At 37.7% G+C, this 17,988-nt stretch overlaps 4 protein-coding genes across 4 annotated transcripts; 1 reads left to right on the top strand and 3 right to left on the bottom strand.

The window, feature by feature from the left end:
* Positions 1-2,867: 2,867 nt before the first annotated feature.
* On the bottom strand, positions 2,868-5,246 carry SAPINGB_P001476 (uncharacterized protein; the record flags this gene model as incomplete). Its single annotated transcript, XM_031996198.1, has 1 exon — positions 2,868-5,246. One exon carries the CDS (start codon positions 5,244-5,246, stop codon positions 2,868-2,870), a length of 2,379 nt encoding a protein of 792 aa, XP_031852089.1.
* A 279-nt stretch (positions 5,247-5,525) lies between these two features.
* SAPINGB_P001475 (uncharacterized protein) lies at positions 5,526-7,433 on the bottom strand (the record flags this gene model as incomplete). Its single annotated transcript, XM_031996197.1, has 1 exon — positions 5,526-7,433. One exon carries the CDS (start codon positions 7,431-7,433, stop codon positions 5,526-5,528), a length of 1,908 nt encoding a protein of 635 aa, XP_031852088.1.
* A 1,193-nt stretch (positions 7,434-8,626) lies between these two features.
* Positions 8,627-13,288, top strand: SAPINGB_P001474 (uncharacterized protein; the record flags this gene model as incomplete). Its single annotated transcript, XM_031996196.1, has 2 exons — positions 8,627-9,215; positions 9,300-13,288. The coding sequence occupies 2 exons, from the start codon at positions 8,627-8,629 to the stop codon at positions 13,286-13,288; spliced, it is 4,578 nt and encodes a 1,525-aa protein (XP_031852087.1).
* A 1,235-nt stretch (positions 13,289-14,523) lies between these two features.
* Positions 14,524-17,832, bottom strand: SAPINGB_P001473 (uncharacterized protein; the record flags this gene model as incomplete). Its single annotated transcript, XM_031996195.1, has 2 exons — positions 14,524-17,598; positions 17,692-17,832. The coding sequence occupies 2 exons, from the start codon at positions 17,830-17,832 to the stop codon at positions 14,524-14,526; spliced, it is 3,216 nt and encodes a 1,071-aa protein (XP_031852086.1).
* Between the last annotated feature and the right edge of the window lie 156 nt (positions 17,833-17,988).

Below are 17,988 nucleotides of genomic sequence, written 5' to 3'. Positions count from 1 at the left end.
TTTAATAATAATAAAAAAAAAAAAAAAAAAAAGGAGCAGCGCGCTCTTCAAACAAAAGGGATTTGCATTCTTGAAGCACAGGGGAGTAAAAAAAAAAAAAGATGGAGAGAAAGAAAAAAAAAAAATACAAAAAAATCATTGAAAAAACATTTAAAGCCTCTATCATAATAATGGAACTTTTGAAAGGCGTCGTTGACCCTTTTGAAGAGAAAAAAAGATGACAGACATTTTTTTTGTAATTTATAACTTTTCTTCTAATATTAATCGTTGAATGAAGTATATATATATATATTTTCTTACGTTAAAAAGAAAAAATTTCATGGTATTAAACGGCTAGTTTTGAGAAAATAAAAACCATAATTTTTTATTAGAATAATTCATTTACAAATAATAATAAATATATACTTTTTGTATTATTTTAATACCAATTCAATATGAGAAAATAATCATTTCAAAAACATTTCATTAAGCGAGATTCATTTAGAATATTCAAAAATCGAGTATACGTTGCAGAATAGAAAAAAAGAAATACAAATACAAATACAAATACAAATAAAATAAAATAAAATAAAGGTACTAAACGATGTGTAATAACTTAGTAATAATAATAATAAAAATTAAAAGTTATTGTTCGGAATAGTTAAAAACACATTTCCAGACAGTACTGTCTGTCTAGTAGAAACAAAACAAAAAAAAAAGTCGCAGACCAAATAAATACATATACAAGCAGTAAGTAAAGTCATATATAATTACCATAATTATTATGATAATTAACATCTCTACCAATTAGTTTGACCATTTTGTTACAAATCTCAAGTTTTTTCATTTTTTTTTTTTCATAATCAACGTAGATTCATGAAAAATCAGGCAACAGTATTTATAAATATTTTTCTAAATAAATGTACCTCCATTCGACGACAATATTTAATTCTACATGATATATTTCAATATTAGAATGAAATCAAGGCCTCTCTATCTAACTATCAGTAATAATAGTCCAAGTTAGACTAGTAATTGACTAGTCACTATATATATATATATATATATTAAATAGCTTGAAAAAAAAAACCTTAAAACAGAATTGACAAAAGAAATTTATTCGTTTCAAAATATTTCATAGACAACAGATTTTTCTTTAAAAAATAAAGACTTTCCACAGTGCTTAGTTTTGACCTTTCCTCCCTTTTAATAAACCAAAAAAAAAAAAAAAAAAAAAAAATTATAAACTATAAATAACAAAAGAAAAAGAAAGAAGAGAGAGAACGTTAGTCGTTAGTCAATTCTTAAAGTACTTTGTCAATTAAGAATCTCTTAAAACCATTTGTACAATTGTACTAAAAAATACATCTTATATATCATTTTTCTCAATTAAGAATTTCCTTATGTATGATAATATGAACTATCACTTTATAAGAATCCACTGAGCCATTTATTCAGTTTGATGAAGTCTAAAAAAAAAAAAAAAAACTTACACCTTTTATTTTTATTTTTATTTTTTATTTTTTATATTCTTACTTGTTGCACCAGTTGCAGAATGGTCTTTGTCAGTTCCATGTGTAACAACTGTAGTAGTAGCAATCATTATATAACTATTGTTAGAACCGTCTTTTGTTTAACCAAACTGCCTCTCTCCTTTGGTAATCCCCTAATAATATCGACCTAATAATAGAATATTCATATATATTCAAATAATATTTAAATAAAAAAAAAAATCCATATATTCGTGCCGTAATTAAAGTAGTGGTCAAAGTACCTCGAGGCACCCTTATTTTGTCATGTGATGATGCCAAATACTCTTTTATGGTTTCTTTAACTACCCTGTTTGTAATAGCACCTTTTAACCACTGACCTCCCCCCCTCCTCCTCCTGTCCCCTCAAGTAGTACAAGACTCTGCCAATTAACATCAATTTCACAAAACGTTGATGCTCTGTCATATCAAAATCAAATAGTATACCAGAAAACAAAAAATCTATATGTTTATCCAATTAATGAATGACATTGATCTCTTTTATGCTGTTTAAAAAAAATGCATCACCAGTTATATTTAAAATGTTAAAAGTTTACTAATCGATCATAGTTATTAACTTAGTTGATTTCATACACTCCTTTTGATTCCCCTTGTGTAGATAATAACTCCAAAAATAGATACTTTTTAGATTGTAATTCATATCTTCCTCATGTCTACATAATACAAAATTCATGTCTTGTTTTCATTTATATGATCATCTAAAGTCGTAGTTTGCTGTTGTCGAGTTCTGCTTTATTTTTATTTTAATTTTTTTGGGCAGCAACTTTTGTACCAGTTTTAATGGGAACTATTTGCAGACTTATTAACTGCCATTAGATAAAGATACTGCGCCTTGAGGAAAAAGTCGTGCCAATTTAAAATTGGCTGATTCACTCTGTTCAATTTTTTTTTTTTTTTTTTTTGACAGTTGCTGACCTTGTTTTTCAAAAGCTAAGTTTTAACTGCGTCGTCTTTGTGTGTTATTGTATTCTTATGGGGTCGTGGAAACAGTAGGTTAATTTCCGGGATAGGCTTTTCCAGTTTGATGTGTAGTTCTGGAAATAGATTGTCACGTTGTTTACGAAGCTGGAAATTTGAATGTTCAGTATCTCAGATAGTTTAAAGTATAGAACTTTTGTGTAAATATTGATCAAGATGGGGGAAAAGCCTGGGGCTTGGTGATGAGTCGAGTTCTGACATGTCTGTGATGATGGGTCAAAAAATAGCTGTGAAGATTTATACATTTACCACACTAATTTCAAAAATATACATTAACTTTACATTATTTAGAAGGATAATCCTTCTCTCTTTCTCCAAATCCCTTTTTTTTTTCTTCTTCTTCTTCTTCTTCTTCTTCTTTTAAACTGCACGAGCAGCAAAACTCTCAATCATACCCACAGGAGTCGACTCGTACTCCTTAAACACAACCTTGCCATCCTCAATCACGGTATTAGCCTGAACAAACTGCTTGCGAGGCAACTTGGACTTGATCACAATGTCCCGGAACTTGGCAAGTTCAGGACCAACTTCTGTCATCTCATTGTACAGCGCAGATCCATTGGCATAGTCCGCAGTCGTCTTATAAATGTGTAGCTTTTGCAAGTAATCACCAACTGCCTTCTTACCAACACTCAGAATCTTGCTGCGGTCAAGAGAAATTACCAAATCAGAATAATCCTCCTTGCTAGTCTCAAGTTTTACAAAGTCTTCCCCAGCATTCAAAAAGCACTTGAGAATCGAAAATCGAGCTTGCATGTGCGGCTGACCCCACTTCTTGGTAATCGGGTCCCAAAACTCTAACCCGAGAAGACCCGCGCGAGCCATCATCAAGTACGCAATGTACAAAACATCATCGGCATTCTCTTCTCCAGTCTCACCATGTCCAAAAATTTTCAACAAAGACTTGTCAGTCGCCAAGTACATGGCAACTGTCTCTGCACGGCATTCCTCGTAGGACCCGGCAAGAGATCCAAACACACTACCCCAGGTCTCACCCTTCTTGTAGTATGTAGTCACAGGCTTACCAGTAATGGGAGAAATGGGAGGATTCTCCTTGTCAAAGTTGAAAGTTCCATCACTGTTTTCACTCAAAAGCTTACCAGTACCATGACCCAAAAGCTCATGAATACCAACTTGAACTTCAAACGAAGGTCCTCGAAGCTTGTCATGCAAAGGAGCATCCTCGGGCTTCAAAAATGTAGTCTTCTCGTTAGGAGCCTTGGCAGAAAGTACGTTACCAAGAGAAACATTCTTGAAACCAACATTCAAACGAACATCGTCATAGTTAGGAATGTTGATACCTGCAGGAATACCAGACCCAGCAAATGTCAGCACCTCCAAAGAGGTAAAGTCAGGGGGTGTAAAAACATCCTTTTCAAACGCCTTAGGCCAAGGAAGTTGTCCAATGTAATCCTTAGCCTTCTCCACAAGCTCAGAAAATTTCTTGGTGCGCTCAGTATTAATCATGGCAACAAGTCCCTCCCATTCACCACGAATACCAGCAGGATCACGGTAAGTTTCAATGAATCCAATATTGGTTTCAACCTTGGGACCAATGTCCTTGACCCAGTACTTTTGAGATTCCTTGTGTTCTTCCATAGAACCAGTCTTGAAAGATTGAATATATGCTTTAAGCATTTTCTCCTGAGTTTCGTTAGCAGCGTACTTAAGAGCTCCCTCCATCTCTTCTACAATCTTGGCAAACTCCTTACTATGGTCGCCATAAACAAATTCCAAGGTGCCCAGACCGTTTGGAAGCTCAATGCTCTCATGAGGGATGGTCTTATCTTCAGAATCAGCAAAAGTATTGGCTGAAGCAATCAGTAGCTTGAATCCCTTCTCATCTTTAAACAAGCGGGTATTTTCAGGAAGCACGCCCTTAGCCGCCAAAGCACCCTGAATGGTGTCAATTTCTTCCTTTGTGACGTTAGGAGAGTAATAAGAGGTAACGTGACCCTTATCGGCGTATCCCAACAAGTTGGCGGCCTCGGGTTCTGTAGAGAAAATGGCCTTTTCAACCGTATTGTACAACTCCAATGCCTTGGAATCAACACTTACAATACTCTTAAAGGCCTCAGGAGTAAGTCGAGGAACAAATTTAACGTCGCCAAACGACTTATAGTTACCCAGGTTTGACAGAAACTGAGATGCATACTCCAGGTAGTACTGCACATCTTGTGCTGACGCATCCTTGAGAGTGGTCTCATCATAGATACCCTTAACAGTGGCATGCAGCGACAAAATAATGTCGTAGATAGTCTCGCTTTCAGGGCTAACTTGACGCAAAACAACGCGTGTGCCAAAGTGTGAGGCTCGGCTCATGTGGTGAGCATAGTGCTTATCATTATCAGCGAGCAGCTCAAAGTGATGTTTGACCTCAAGCGGCGTGATAGGGGCTTTAGTATCAGCGTAGTAGTGAGCAGCAGGAGCCATGGTAGAAAAATTTTGAGATTGAAAAGAAAATCGTGGTTTGAGATATGATTTGGAGGGGGAAATAGATTTGGTGGTAGTGGTGAAAGAAGAAGAAAAAGAAGAAGAGGAAGAAGAAGAAGAGGAATAAAAAGATGTGGAGTAAGAATAACGTTGGGCCAGGGTGGCGGCGGTTGTTTTTACTGCTCCTACTGCTGCTCCTACGGCGCTGGTGCCGTATTGATGCCGCATTCCTCCACGCTGACGCAAAAAGGCACCAGAAGAGATAAGCTGGCAATAGCTCTTTGGCTGGATCTGATTTCTGAGCATCGTTTGGTCTATTGTCTATTCTATTTTATCTATAGATGATCAGTGAAAAAGGAGAAACAAGAAAATTTCGGGGTGTGCAACATTAAAGTTTTCCCGGGAAGAGAAAGACTTCACGTGACTGATAATTACGGCTATTGGCCTAAATTTTTATTTTTCAATTGTTAATAAAAATCAATCAAAACAACAATAACTCAATTCAACTTTTAAAATACATAACAAAACTATATACTTTTCATTGACAAATATCTTAATGTGATAACAAAAAATATGTGTATATAACTACTTCATTAGGAGTTGCACAGCCCAATCAACAGAGAGTGTTCGCAAATCTGTGTAGTTTTGGCCTGTACCCACAAACAAAACAGGAATGCCAGTGGAATATGTCATATTGACCAGTGAACCAACCATCTCTCCAACAGTATCGCACTTGGAAATAAGGAAAAAATCCAAGTTTCGGTTAGGTCCAAAAGCATTGTTAAAGTTGCGAGCCTGTTGCACAGAGTCAGTGCCAACAAGCGCCTCGCCAACCATTACAATTTTGTCTGGGTTTGCAAGCTTGCCAAACTTCTCGAGCGACGACATGAGTCGGTCGTCATTGTGACGTCGACCAGCAGTATCAATCAAAACAACATCGTATCGGTTTTTGCGACCATATTCAATAGCATGCTGAGCAGTAACCGCTGCATCTTTACCGTAGCCCTCCTCAAACATGTCAATTTTCCCGGCATTGTTGCGCTCTGTCAACTCTCGCAGTCGGTCGACATGCACTCGTAGCTGTTCAACAGCTCCTGAGCGAAACGTATCGCAGGCTGCAATCAAAACTTTAAACCGATTCTGTAGAAGCCAAAAGGCAATCTTGGACAAATTGGTCGACTTGCCCACACCATTAACACCAACGACAGAAATCACATAGGGGTTATATTGGCTAACAGATGACTTGTTTTCTCTTTCCTTCTTGCGAATCTCAAAAAGCAAGTCTTCGGATGAATTTGGAGTCAGCACTCGTCGCAGAGCATCCGTCATTGCTGACTTGACTGTGGCTTGTATCGAGGTCCAGTTCTTTGTCTTAGATCCTAGCAGTGTTGTCTTTACTGTTTCGCAAAGACCGTCAGCAACTTCAGGAGCAACGTTCTTCTCCATCAAGTGTGTGCGGGTGGCATCAAGGGTCTTGTCTAATTCATCTTGGGTCATTGTTTTGCCTCCAACAATGTTCTTTAAAAATCCAAATGAAAACTTGCTGGCACTTGACTCATTGTCTGCCTCTTCATCCTCATCCTCATCATCGTCTAACAGCTCAGGCATGTCTTCTGCAAGACTCTTGACCACAAAATTACCCTGGCTATTCTCCTTGCCATAACTCATGTCAATGGAAGCATCATTATCCACAGATGCATTTTTGCTAGGTTTATTACTCGAAAAATCCAAAACATCGTCGCTTTCATCATCAATCTCTTCTGCCAATCCATTAGCACCCCACTTGCGCATCTTCTTGACAGGTTTCTTTTTCGAATCAGCTGCACCGGCTGCACCAGCTCCTGTTAAAGAACTTTTATTCTTGTTTTTATTTTTGCCTCCTCTTTTAGATTTCTTCTTGGCCCCTGGTGGAAATCCTACTGGGGTAGATGTGTCTGTATTGGGTGTATCTTCATCATCTGATGATTCAAAGGGTGAAATAACTGCGACTTTTTTTAATTCGGCTGGAGATGATAATGTAGGAAGAGACTTTTCAATAGGCTCTAACTTTGGTTGGGCTACAGATTTCCGTTTTTGGGCTTCAAGTTGCTCAAACTCAGCCACGCGGGAATCAAAATAGTTGTTAAATTTCGTAAAGTCCGAAAGCTGTGGATACGGATCACCGTGTTCAATACTTTGTAATATCTGTGATTTGAAAAGGGAAAGAAAAATAGCTTTAACATTGGCGACGAGCTCTTCAGCGTATGTGAGTTGGAGGATGGATTGGTATACACAGACAAAAATAACACCAAGGTTATTGACTCGTGAAAAACGAACGGTATGGGTATCAATGCGGTAAATGTCATCAATATCAGCAGATGATCCGGGTGCTGATTTTTCACTAATCAGGACATCGGATATCAAGCCATCAATTGCAGGATGATGGCTGCTGGCTTTGGTGTTGGACCACAGGACGATTCCACCTGTAGTAAATATTTCAAATAATTCAAACATTTGTGAGAATTAGAAGAGAGTATGAATGCTGGAGTATGAAGGAAAAAGAAGAAATAAATAAAAAAAAATAAATTAAAACAAAAGTATTTATATGCTACTGATAAACGCTTCAAGTTTATTTCGGCATGAAAATGAAGTTTTTTTTTTTTTTTTTGAAGGGGATGTTCCTATTATGTTGATGATGCTTTGTGCACGAAGATTTCACAATATTCTTCACAGTCGTTGCCAGGAATCAATTTAATGCTTACAGAGCATTTTATTTTTTCCCTTTAGTATTTTTCAATTAGGATACGTCGCCTGCACAGTACGTTAAAATCACGTGCATTGATTTACGTCAGGGTAACAATATATTACAATTACATAATAATGTAATGTCATACAAGGTTTAAACATCAGGCGGAAAGCAAAACGGGCTGCTAAAACAAAAAAAAAAAAAAAAAAAAAACTCGAGGTGGAAATTTGTGAGTGGCAGGTTGTTTTTTTTGCGTGGGAGTGTGAGGGGACCACAAAATATCAAGTCTCCAAAGAATAAAAAAAAAGAAAAATAATTAAAATCAATTTGAAATCCTTTTTCTTAACAATGAAATCAGCCATTCCCTGTAATGAAACCGTTAAATTAAGGCTATCTATGTTTATTTTAATAAAAACATAAAAGTGAAAAAATGGCCAAAAGACTCGTTCATATTAATTTCAAAATAGTGCTCAAATACGTGCCAAATCCAAAACCCAAATCAGGATTACCCCAGATTTTATTCCCCACTAAATACTTAATTTTTTTTTTTTTTTTTTCGCTGGGCAGATCAAGCTCATCGCTCGGCAGCGATAACCAGCTGGTAATTTTTTTTTTTTTTGCAAGTCAAAATGGGACAAAAACAGCATTTGGCGACAGCATATATTGGAATGAATGGTCCAAATTACATAATATTTTTAAAAACATTACATAATTTATTGTTTATATTACAAGAAAATCTGTCACATATTAATCATTTCTTAAGTAATAGAGGGGTTTTCTTCACTAACACCGTGTATTTTTTTTTCAAGTTTAAATCTAAATTCTATTCCTCACCACCAACCCAACTTTGCAATTTTTGACAAAGCTCTGATTCAAAGCTATAAAAATACCCATTATTTACTGTAAATTATTTCTTCTGTTCTAATTTTTTTTTTTTATAAATCGAGCATTTTTTTTCACCATGGTATCCAAGCGAAAGCGAGGACACAGTGACAATGTCAACTCCACGGATGATTATGCATTTAATACGTCAAGTAGAGCTTCCCGTGCAAAGAAACAAACAAACTATAAAGAACTGTCTGATGACGATGACTACAACTCTAGCGAAGATACTCCAAAACGAAATCTAGAAGATGAAGAAGAAGAAGAAGAAGAAGAGGACGAGGAAGAAGAAGAAAAAGAAGATAATAACAATGATAACTCAGATGGATCCGATTTTTTGCCATCAAAGCGCAGACCCAGCAAACGTCCCAAGAGATCTGACAAAGTGGAACCTGATACTAGTACAAACATTTTCGACCCATCGTTAACAACACCAACTACTAACGGTAACGGTAATCATCACCCTGAAGACACAACTGATCATGATGAAGCTTCTGCAGGTGATGACGACATAATCCCCAATCAAAATGGCGTTGCTCCAAATGGCTCCGCTCATTCTACTCCGGAAGATTTACCAGGATCTGACCCTAGCAACAAGTCATTTACTGTTACACTTAAACTTAGATCAGGTACGGCTAGATCATCAGAAGCACCGGACCAAGAGGATGGTGATGATGAGCAAGATAAAGGCATGGATAAATCAATTATATTCAGTTATTTTTTTTAACATTTATTTTTTTGTCTTACTTTAGGTGACGAGACTAAAGATATTAAAATCAATGACGAAGAAGAAGAGGAAGATGATGACAGTATAATTAATCTTCGTAATCGCAGAAGGGCTAAATCTCGCAGTAACGCTTTTTTTGACGAAGATGAGAGTGCACCTGCACAATCACAAAGACGAAAGTTGTCCAAAAAATCTATTTTTGATGACGAAGAAGAACAAGAACAAGAACAAGAAGAAGAACCAAACCAAACCAGAGATCCCCCACCAACCGCCAAAAAAGCGCCAGCTACTCGAACTCGAAGCCATCGTGCTACTCAAGTCACTGATGAAGAAGAATACAATGCCGATGAAAACAGTGAAAGCGACTCAGAAATAGAGTCAGCTGCAGCTGAAGAACCTGAAGAAGACGACAATTTCGTTGCTTCTGATGACGATGATGAATATGGCCGTGCTTATGGCAAAAAAACTCGACGAAGTACCCGGAAGTTACGAAACCACAGTGCTAGAACATCAACCCGTAATACTCGCAGCAGTAAGCATGCAAACAATGATGATGATGACGATGACTTCAATATCGGCCCAAGACGTACTCGTGGACGCAATAATAATGATGATGAACTTTTACAAGAATTAGCGGACCTTAAAGGTTCTGTATCGCCAATTCCACGGCGTAAACATCTTCGGGCAAGAAAAGAAATTAATTATCAGATCCTTCCTCCGCCGCCCCTAGACGGTCCTTATGAAGAGCCTTTGAAGGACATTTCTGTATCCGCTGTTGCTTCTTCATCAACTACATCGAGACGACGAGGTGCTCAAATCAAACGGCTTTTCCCTACTGGTGGTCCCTTTGGAGGCAATGATCTTCTTTCTGTCTTCAGCAATGCTAATGTCCCTACTCTTATTGGTGCTGGAGGGAACGCAGCACCTACTGCTGCAGGAGGTGTTCGTGATACTGAGTCTTCTGATGATGAGTTGCGCAAACCAACAAATGCTATCACTGGCGCATCCACAGGTGTAACAACCCGAGGCAAGACATCACTTTCTGATTCTGATCCTCTTGGTGTTGATATGAATATTGATTTTTCTGCTGTTGGTGGTCTTGATCACTATGTTAATCAGCTTAAAGAAATGGTATCCTTACCGTTAATGTACCCTGAAGTTTATAAGCGTTTTGGAATTACTCCACCTAGAGGTGTTTTATTTCATGGCCCCCCTGGTACTGGTAAGACGTTAATGGCTCGTGCCTTGGCTGCTAGTTTTTCAACTGAAGACCGAAAGGTGACTTTTTTTATGAGAAAAGGTGCAGATTGCTTATCAAAATGGGTTGGCGAAGCTGAACGGCAACTTCGTCTTCTTTTTGAAGAAGCCAAAAACAAACAACCGAGCATCATTTTCTTTGATGAAATTGATGGTCTCGCGCCAGTTCGTTCGTCAAAACAGGAACAAATCCACGCTTCCATTGTTTCGACATTACTTGCACTCATGGACGGCATGGACAATCGTGGTCAAGTAATTGTCATTGGTGCGACTAATCGTCCAGATTCTGTTGACCCTGCACTGCGGCGTCCAGGTCGTTTCGATCGCGAGTTTTACTTCCCATTACCGGAGTTCGATGCTCGCAAGGAAATTATTTCTATTCATACACGAAAGTGGGACCCTCCACTTGATGCCAAATTTATTGAGCACATTGCTCGAGTGACAAAGGGTTATGGTGGTGCCGACCTTCGAGCCCTTTGCACTGAAGCAGCTCTTACTGCTATTCAGCGACGATACCCCCAAATATATCAGTCCACTAAAAAACTATTAGTCGATCCATCATCCATCCAAGTTAGTGCGCGTGACTTTTTGCGAGCTGTCGATAAAATCATTCCATCTTCAGCCCGCTCTACATCATCATTAGCTTCTCCTCTTCCTAAGCATATTGACCCCTTATTATCTAATACTTTAGACTTGATCAAAGAAAAGTTAGACCGCATTATTCCTCGCAGCAAAAAACTTCCACCACTTGAAGAAGCTTTATATGAAGGAAGTGTTGATGATAATTCTCTAGTTGATGGCGGGTTTGCTCGTCAACAAGCTCTCAAGGAGTTTAAAACATCACGGATCTTTCGTCCTCGGTTGCTCATTCGTAGTGGGTCTGGAATGGGTCAGCAATATTTGGGTTCGGCTGCGCTGCATCATCTAGAAGGATTTCATGTCCAGCCTTTTGATTTGGGAACTTTATTTAGTGATTCTTCTCGCACGCCAGAGGCAATGACGATTCAACTTTTGATTGAAATCAAGCGTCATACTCCTAGTGTCATTTTTATTCCCAATATTGACACTTGGTTTTCTACTCTCAGTCCTGCTGCTGTTTCTGCCTTTTTTGGATTCTTGCGTAATCTTAACCCCACTGATGCTGTTTTAGTTTTGGGTCTGTTAGAATCCGATGAAGAGGAAATTGATCCTCGCATTCAAGAGTTATTTGGATATTCGTCAGAAAATGTTCAATATATCGAGCCCATAACACCTTCTGCACGTGAAAAGTTTTTCGAGAACTTGACAAACTATCTCAAATGCAAACCATCAGATTTCCCTGAAAAACAAAAGAAGCGAAAACTTGAAGTACTTCCGGAAGCTCCTGAAGAACCTATCAAGCCACTTACTGAGGAAGAGATAGAACGCAAGCATCGCAAAGATTTGCAACTTACAAACACGCTCAAGATTAGATTCAGCTCTTTGATGGATCTTATGAAGAATCGATACAAGCGTTTCCGAAAGCCTATAATTGAGGAACAATACCTGATACACTTGTTTGAGCCACAGTATGCTGCCTTGAGCACAGTTCCGCCCCAGTATCTCAAGACAAACGATGACCGTATTTTAGAGGTTTCTACAGGAAGAGTCTATTATAATATGGATCTTGATGTCATTGAGGAACGAATCTGGAATGGTTATTATTTAGAGCCTCGCCAGTTCTTAAAAGACTTCCGGATGATTCATCAAGATTGCATCACATCTGGAGACCGCGAGCGCATTCTTAAAGCATCTGAGATGCTTACCAATGTGGAGGTCTTTATTGACGATATCAACAAAGATGCTCAATTTGTTGCTGACTGTCATGAGCTTTATCTTCGCAAAAAACGTGAAAAGAGACAGCTTTTGGAAAAAGAAGCTGAGAATAGAGGCGATTCTTCCGGCCAACCAGCTGATGGGTCTAGTGACCAGCCACTGAATATTGAAGATGACCCACATTTACGAACAAACACCACATCCCAGATTGCTACTGCAATGACTGTTGATGGTACCACTTCATTACAAGTGGTTCGAGTTGATGGTGATGAACCTGAGTTTGATACTGGAATGGTTATTGATGGTGATGTGTCTTTGCCTGATGCTCCCATTGAGCCTAGTGTTACGGAATCGGGAATTAATAGTGTTCCTAGTGCTGATGTTAGAGAGTTAACTCCATCTCTTCCAGGAAAAATTTCACTTGAAACTGCCAAAAATTTGGATAAGGAACTTAACAGTCAAGTTCAACGTGCATCGTCTCCAATTGGTAATGTCGATGTTCCACCACTTATTCCAAAAATCACTGAGGCAGACTCCTTTAAGCATAATGTGAATGATACTGCTACAAGTGTTAATGTTAATGGGTCTTCTGCTTCTAATGGGTCAATTGAACTTGCCGAAAAGACGACTCCAGTTGTTACGGAAGAAGAAGATAAAGAAAAAAAAGAGCTTGAACCTGAACCTGAACCTGAACCTGAGCTTATACTTGATGAGGCACGGGTAGCTGCATTTGTCAAGAAGTTGGTAAATTCGACAGCGGGTTTATCAGTAGAACGTCTGGAACAACTTAGCTCTACACTGACTGATATTGCATGGCAACATCGTCTTTCTTGGGACCGTAATGACGTGGTTACTGCGTTAGAGACTAGCTTGGATGGTGTGTTGCGAGCGCTGCGCGCACAGCAAGAGCATCAGGAAAAAGCTCTCCAGGCGACACTAAGAAATCGCGATTTCTACGCATAATAAGAAAGTAACGAATAATGAGCTTAAAAGAGAAAACAAAGAATGCTTCTTTAACAAAATATGAAAAAAGAATTAAATTTTTTATTTCGATATATAGACATCCATATAAATGATATTAAATTATTAAGGAAATTGTTTTCTTTAAACTCAAGCTTACAAAATTTTGATTGATAATTTCCTTTCTTATTGATGGATTGTTAGTATTTTCAAAATCTAAACAGTTTAGCAGCTTAAAAAAATACTCCCCGGTCTATTGCCAGTACGTTGTAAGCTGGCCAATTTTCAAGCACTAAAAGTTTTTTTTTTTCTTTTTTCAAAATATTTTTTTGTTCGTCCCACTAATTTCACCCAAAGCTTTTATACCTGCCAGTCTCTACAGCCATCATGATAATCCTTTGCAACAATCATACACCTAACCCAAGGAAAGATCCACCTTATGAATCGATAAATGCAACATGCGTTGCAAATATTAGTCTGTGAAAGTGTATTTTATAGAATTAGCCTTAACCCTTGCAACTTTAAAACATACAACAACAGCAACAACAGCAACAACAGCAACAACAACAAAAGAACTTAACTTTCCCTTACAGCCACATAAAAAAAAAAAAAAAATTTTTTTTTACCCAGAATAGTGATGATCTCTTTTCTGGATATTTGCCATAGGCACAACAATTATATGTTTAAGCAGTACGCGCATGTACAAGTTAAGGTGGAAATTAATACCTAACCCAATGAAAAGGCAAGTCTTTCTATTTTGAAATAGCAACAGTTGTTGCAAAAAGGTATATTTGAAATCGAATTTCATAGAAATTAACGTTTTGCCATGTTACACACTTCTTTTGCCACAAAATTAGCAACCCTAGTACTTTCAAGTTACTAAGACAAAAAAAATTTTTTTTTTGAACTTAAGAAATTTATTTATTTCGATTAACATTTATTGTAGTTTTTTTACTGCATTATTATCTCATAAACACCTTATTATTATTAAATTCCCAAACTAACTACCATATTTCATTACCAGAAATTCCAAAGCTTTGAAACCATGCTTTTAAACAACGCTGCTACGTACTTTGAACATACCAAGTCCCAAATGTTTTTAGTGTTTTTACTTACAAAAAAAAAAAGAAAATTATTTCTTTAGTATTGATTTCAAAATCAATAAAATCTATCTTTTATATTATCTACCCCTTTTAAAACTTCAATAAACAAAAACAAAAAAAAACTTATGTTTTTTTTTAGGATAGCCCGAGAACCATAGAAAGAGTTTGAAGAATTCCGGGGTCGACTGTAGAAAGAGTTTCAGAACTAGTGGACTTTTCAAACATGAATAACGACTCTCTGAGGTAGTTCTTAAGAACTATAGAATGAACCGGGTCCGAATCAAGAAGGCGCCGTCGGCGTTTAGTTTCTGGAGATGCGTTTTCATGTACCAGCCGAATTTCCTCCTGTTGCTCAGGCGTTAAACCTGTACCAGAAGGTCCGGCAGGATCACGACCGCGACTTGTTCTAGTAAGATATTCGTTTGTAGACATATAATCGTCATAGCAATAATAAATTTCAGCATCACCAACATCAGTCTCTGTTGCCTCGTCAAGTAATTGTTGCCAAATGACAAAAATATCTGCAAGAACACTCCATGACTCAGGTCGCGCTGTGCGCAGCACAGCAGCTGTACCAAGAACATTAAGTTTGCGATCACGAGGTTGACCCATGTTATCAAACCGCGAAATCCACTGCGAAATCACAAGGCCAAGAACAGTAGTATACTTGGGAGTATGAGTTAAATGAGAGTCAGGATTGACAACTGTACGCGTTATGTGGATTGGAACAGCGTAGGCACTATCATCGTCATCAAGATTAATGAAGGAAGAACGAGAAGTGTTTTTTTGGCGCAGTTCATTAATCACTTCTAAAGAGGGGAGCTGGGTAGCGTCAAGCATTTGAACAAATGTGTTAACATCATTACAAGCCATGCGTGAAAAAAAACACAAAATTTCAACATTTGTAATAGGAGAAATTGCAGCAGCTAAAGAAGTGACGAGTAAATTCAAAAGGCCAGTATCATATAACGGTTTAACATAGGCATCAAGAGGAAGTTGTGCCGCCAAAAGATTAAGGATTGTAGTTACCCATGTCATTGATTCAGTATTCATAGAAGGAATATAATCGACAAAAATCTTAAACAATTCATATGATAGATTTGCAACCGATTCAGGACTCAGAAAAACATATGACTCTAAAAGTTTAAGTTCAATTGGAAGATTTTCAGTTTTCTGCTTAATAATTTGAACAAGGCCAGGAAGCAAAGACAAGATTTCATCGTTTGGCGATGGCGCAGATTCAACTAAGGCTTGCCAAAGTGGCAGAGCATCATCAAACAAAAATGTATTGAGCGGAGATTCAGGGTCCACCGAAACCTTGAGCATGGGAACAGAGATTGAGTATGTCTGAGTGGAACTTTCGCAAGTTGCTTGCACAAAATTAGCAAGTGTTTGTAAGATAACGCAACGCATTTGATAATGGCTTTCAGACTCGTCCCATAGAGCAGGTAGTGCTTGGAGAATTAATTCGGAAAAGGGAACAATCTTCTTCTCTACTCGATTAATGATTACACTAATCACTTGAAGAACAATCTCCTTAGATTCCATGGACGAAAGAGAAGTGGAAATAAATGTGAATAAACGTGTGAGGAATGTAGACAAAAAGGGTAAAAAGTCATCAATACTAACATCCCATTCATCAATCGTAAATTTAAGAGCATTGCATGCTTCGAGTCTAATAACAATGTCGTTAAGAGGGTCTTCGGGATTAAGACAAAAAAGTAAAAACTCATAAATCTTAATCCTACTTTGAGCGCTGCATTGTCCAGTGACGCACACCCATTGCGAAATTATTATGGCAATGCGTCGGCGCACAAGTTTAAGATATTCACCTTCGCTGGTATTTGGTTTTGGTTGAGAATACCCTCTTGGCAAAAAGACATCGTTCAACATTTGGTCAAAGCTCACATTTTCAAATGGTGCACTGCTAGCAAGCGCAAAAACATTATAAGCTACATCTTGAAGCAAAATGTCATTTCCACTCGATGTAGTTTGAATGAATTCAATCAGAATTGGTGAAACAATAGCCTTAAAGTTTTTAAGCATATTGACAAGAACCATTTGTGCACATGATCGGGCCTGGTAATCCCAGTTCTCCTTCATTTCTTCAGCGATCCATTCTTCAGGTTCGTTTTTCCAAGACTCAAGATCTCGAGGTGTAAGTTTAAGGTAGTTATTGAGAAGCAACCCAAGCATGCCCCGAATATTTTGTTCATTAAAAAGGTCCTTTTCTAAAAGAGCGTGTGCAGCTTTGGTGTCATCGCGATCATCAACAGAACGGTAGCGTATTGACACCGAACCATTATGGTAAGCGTAGTTAATTAGTTTGCTAAAAAGTTTAAGGCCTTGAACAACAGTTTTTTCCCAAAACTCAGCTACTTCTTCAGAAACAGCTTCCTCATCTTCGTTTCCAATTGACTGAATCACTTGCGCTTTTTCCTGCATTATAGACATGTATGTTTGGAGAACGGACATAGAACTGGGAAGTAAAATAAACGATACTGGCTGCCGCTCAAAAATATTAAGAAATATCTTACCAAGACCTTTTATATGCTTTGCAATAATGTCTGACTGGAAGGTATTGTATACCATGACATATCCCTGGAAATGCTGTGTAATTTTTTCAAAAATTTTTGCAGCTTGTGGATCTTGGTAGACACGTTGATAGCCTTCAGCAAAAACTTTCCCTGTAATTTTTAGGGCCAGGTATCCAACTTCCATTAGGGCAAGGTGATTGCTCAGGTTATCCTTTTGGGACATCCATGATTGACTGATAGCAATGTATAGATTTCCAATTAGTTGAACTATGCCTGATGCAGCAGCCTGAAATGCAGTCCTAGCAGCGCCAAAGCGGGTAACGGAAAAACTTTTGACGAGTTCCTTAAGAATGTTAAGCAGATTGCTAAGTTGGATCAGATTGTTGCTTGCAGAAGCTGTTTGAATTAGTTGAGCAATATCCTCAAAAAGAGTTGGCCACTGACCTGGGAAATCGATACGTGCAATACGTGCAGTGGCAATAGCATTTTGTGAATTAAGTTGTTTGTTGGCTTCGGTAGTGAGAGCAAAAATTCGTGATCTAATCAGATTTTTCTCTTGTGCAGATATAACACGCGATGAAGATTTGCGCCAATATTTTAAAATATCATTTTTGAAGTAAATAGCAGCAATCCAACGATTTTGAAGAGTCATATTGGGGTCGATGAAAACCGTCTGTTAAGGCATTTTGGCGTTAGTTGGTTTTTTAATTTTTGTTTTTTTCATCTAATTGTATACCCAAACCTTAACGTGTATTTATTAACATACCTGAAGAAGTGAATGAAAGTTTTCAGCAGCTTCGTAGGACTCAAGCTGAGTCTCACCTTGTTTTCTAAGGGTATCGCTTTCTTGCGAGCTTGAGGCTTCAAGAGCCTGCACCAGGGCCTGTAGAGTGAGCTGCTGCTCCATTGTTTTGTGTTGGTTGTGATGAAAGGAAAGGGAAAAAAAATAAAAACAAAAAAATTTTTTGCAACACCAAATTAAAAAAAAAAATAAAACTTTTATTTTTAAAAAATTACCACCAAAATTAAAGCTTTAAACCAGCTGTTTGGTTGATTCAACAAA

This window comes from Magnusiomyces paraingens (genome assembly GCF_902498895.1).
Source record: "Magnusiomyces paraingens strain CBS 517.90 genome assembly, contig: contig1, whole genome shotgun sequence".
NCBI classification, from domain to species: domain Eukaryota; kingdom Fungi; phylum Ascomycota; class Dipodascomycetes; order Dipodascales; family Dipodascaceae; genus Magnusiomyces; species Magnusiomyces paraingens.
This window is presented reverse-complemented; position numbering and strand designations above follow the sequence as displayed.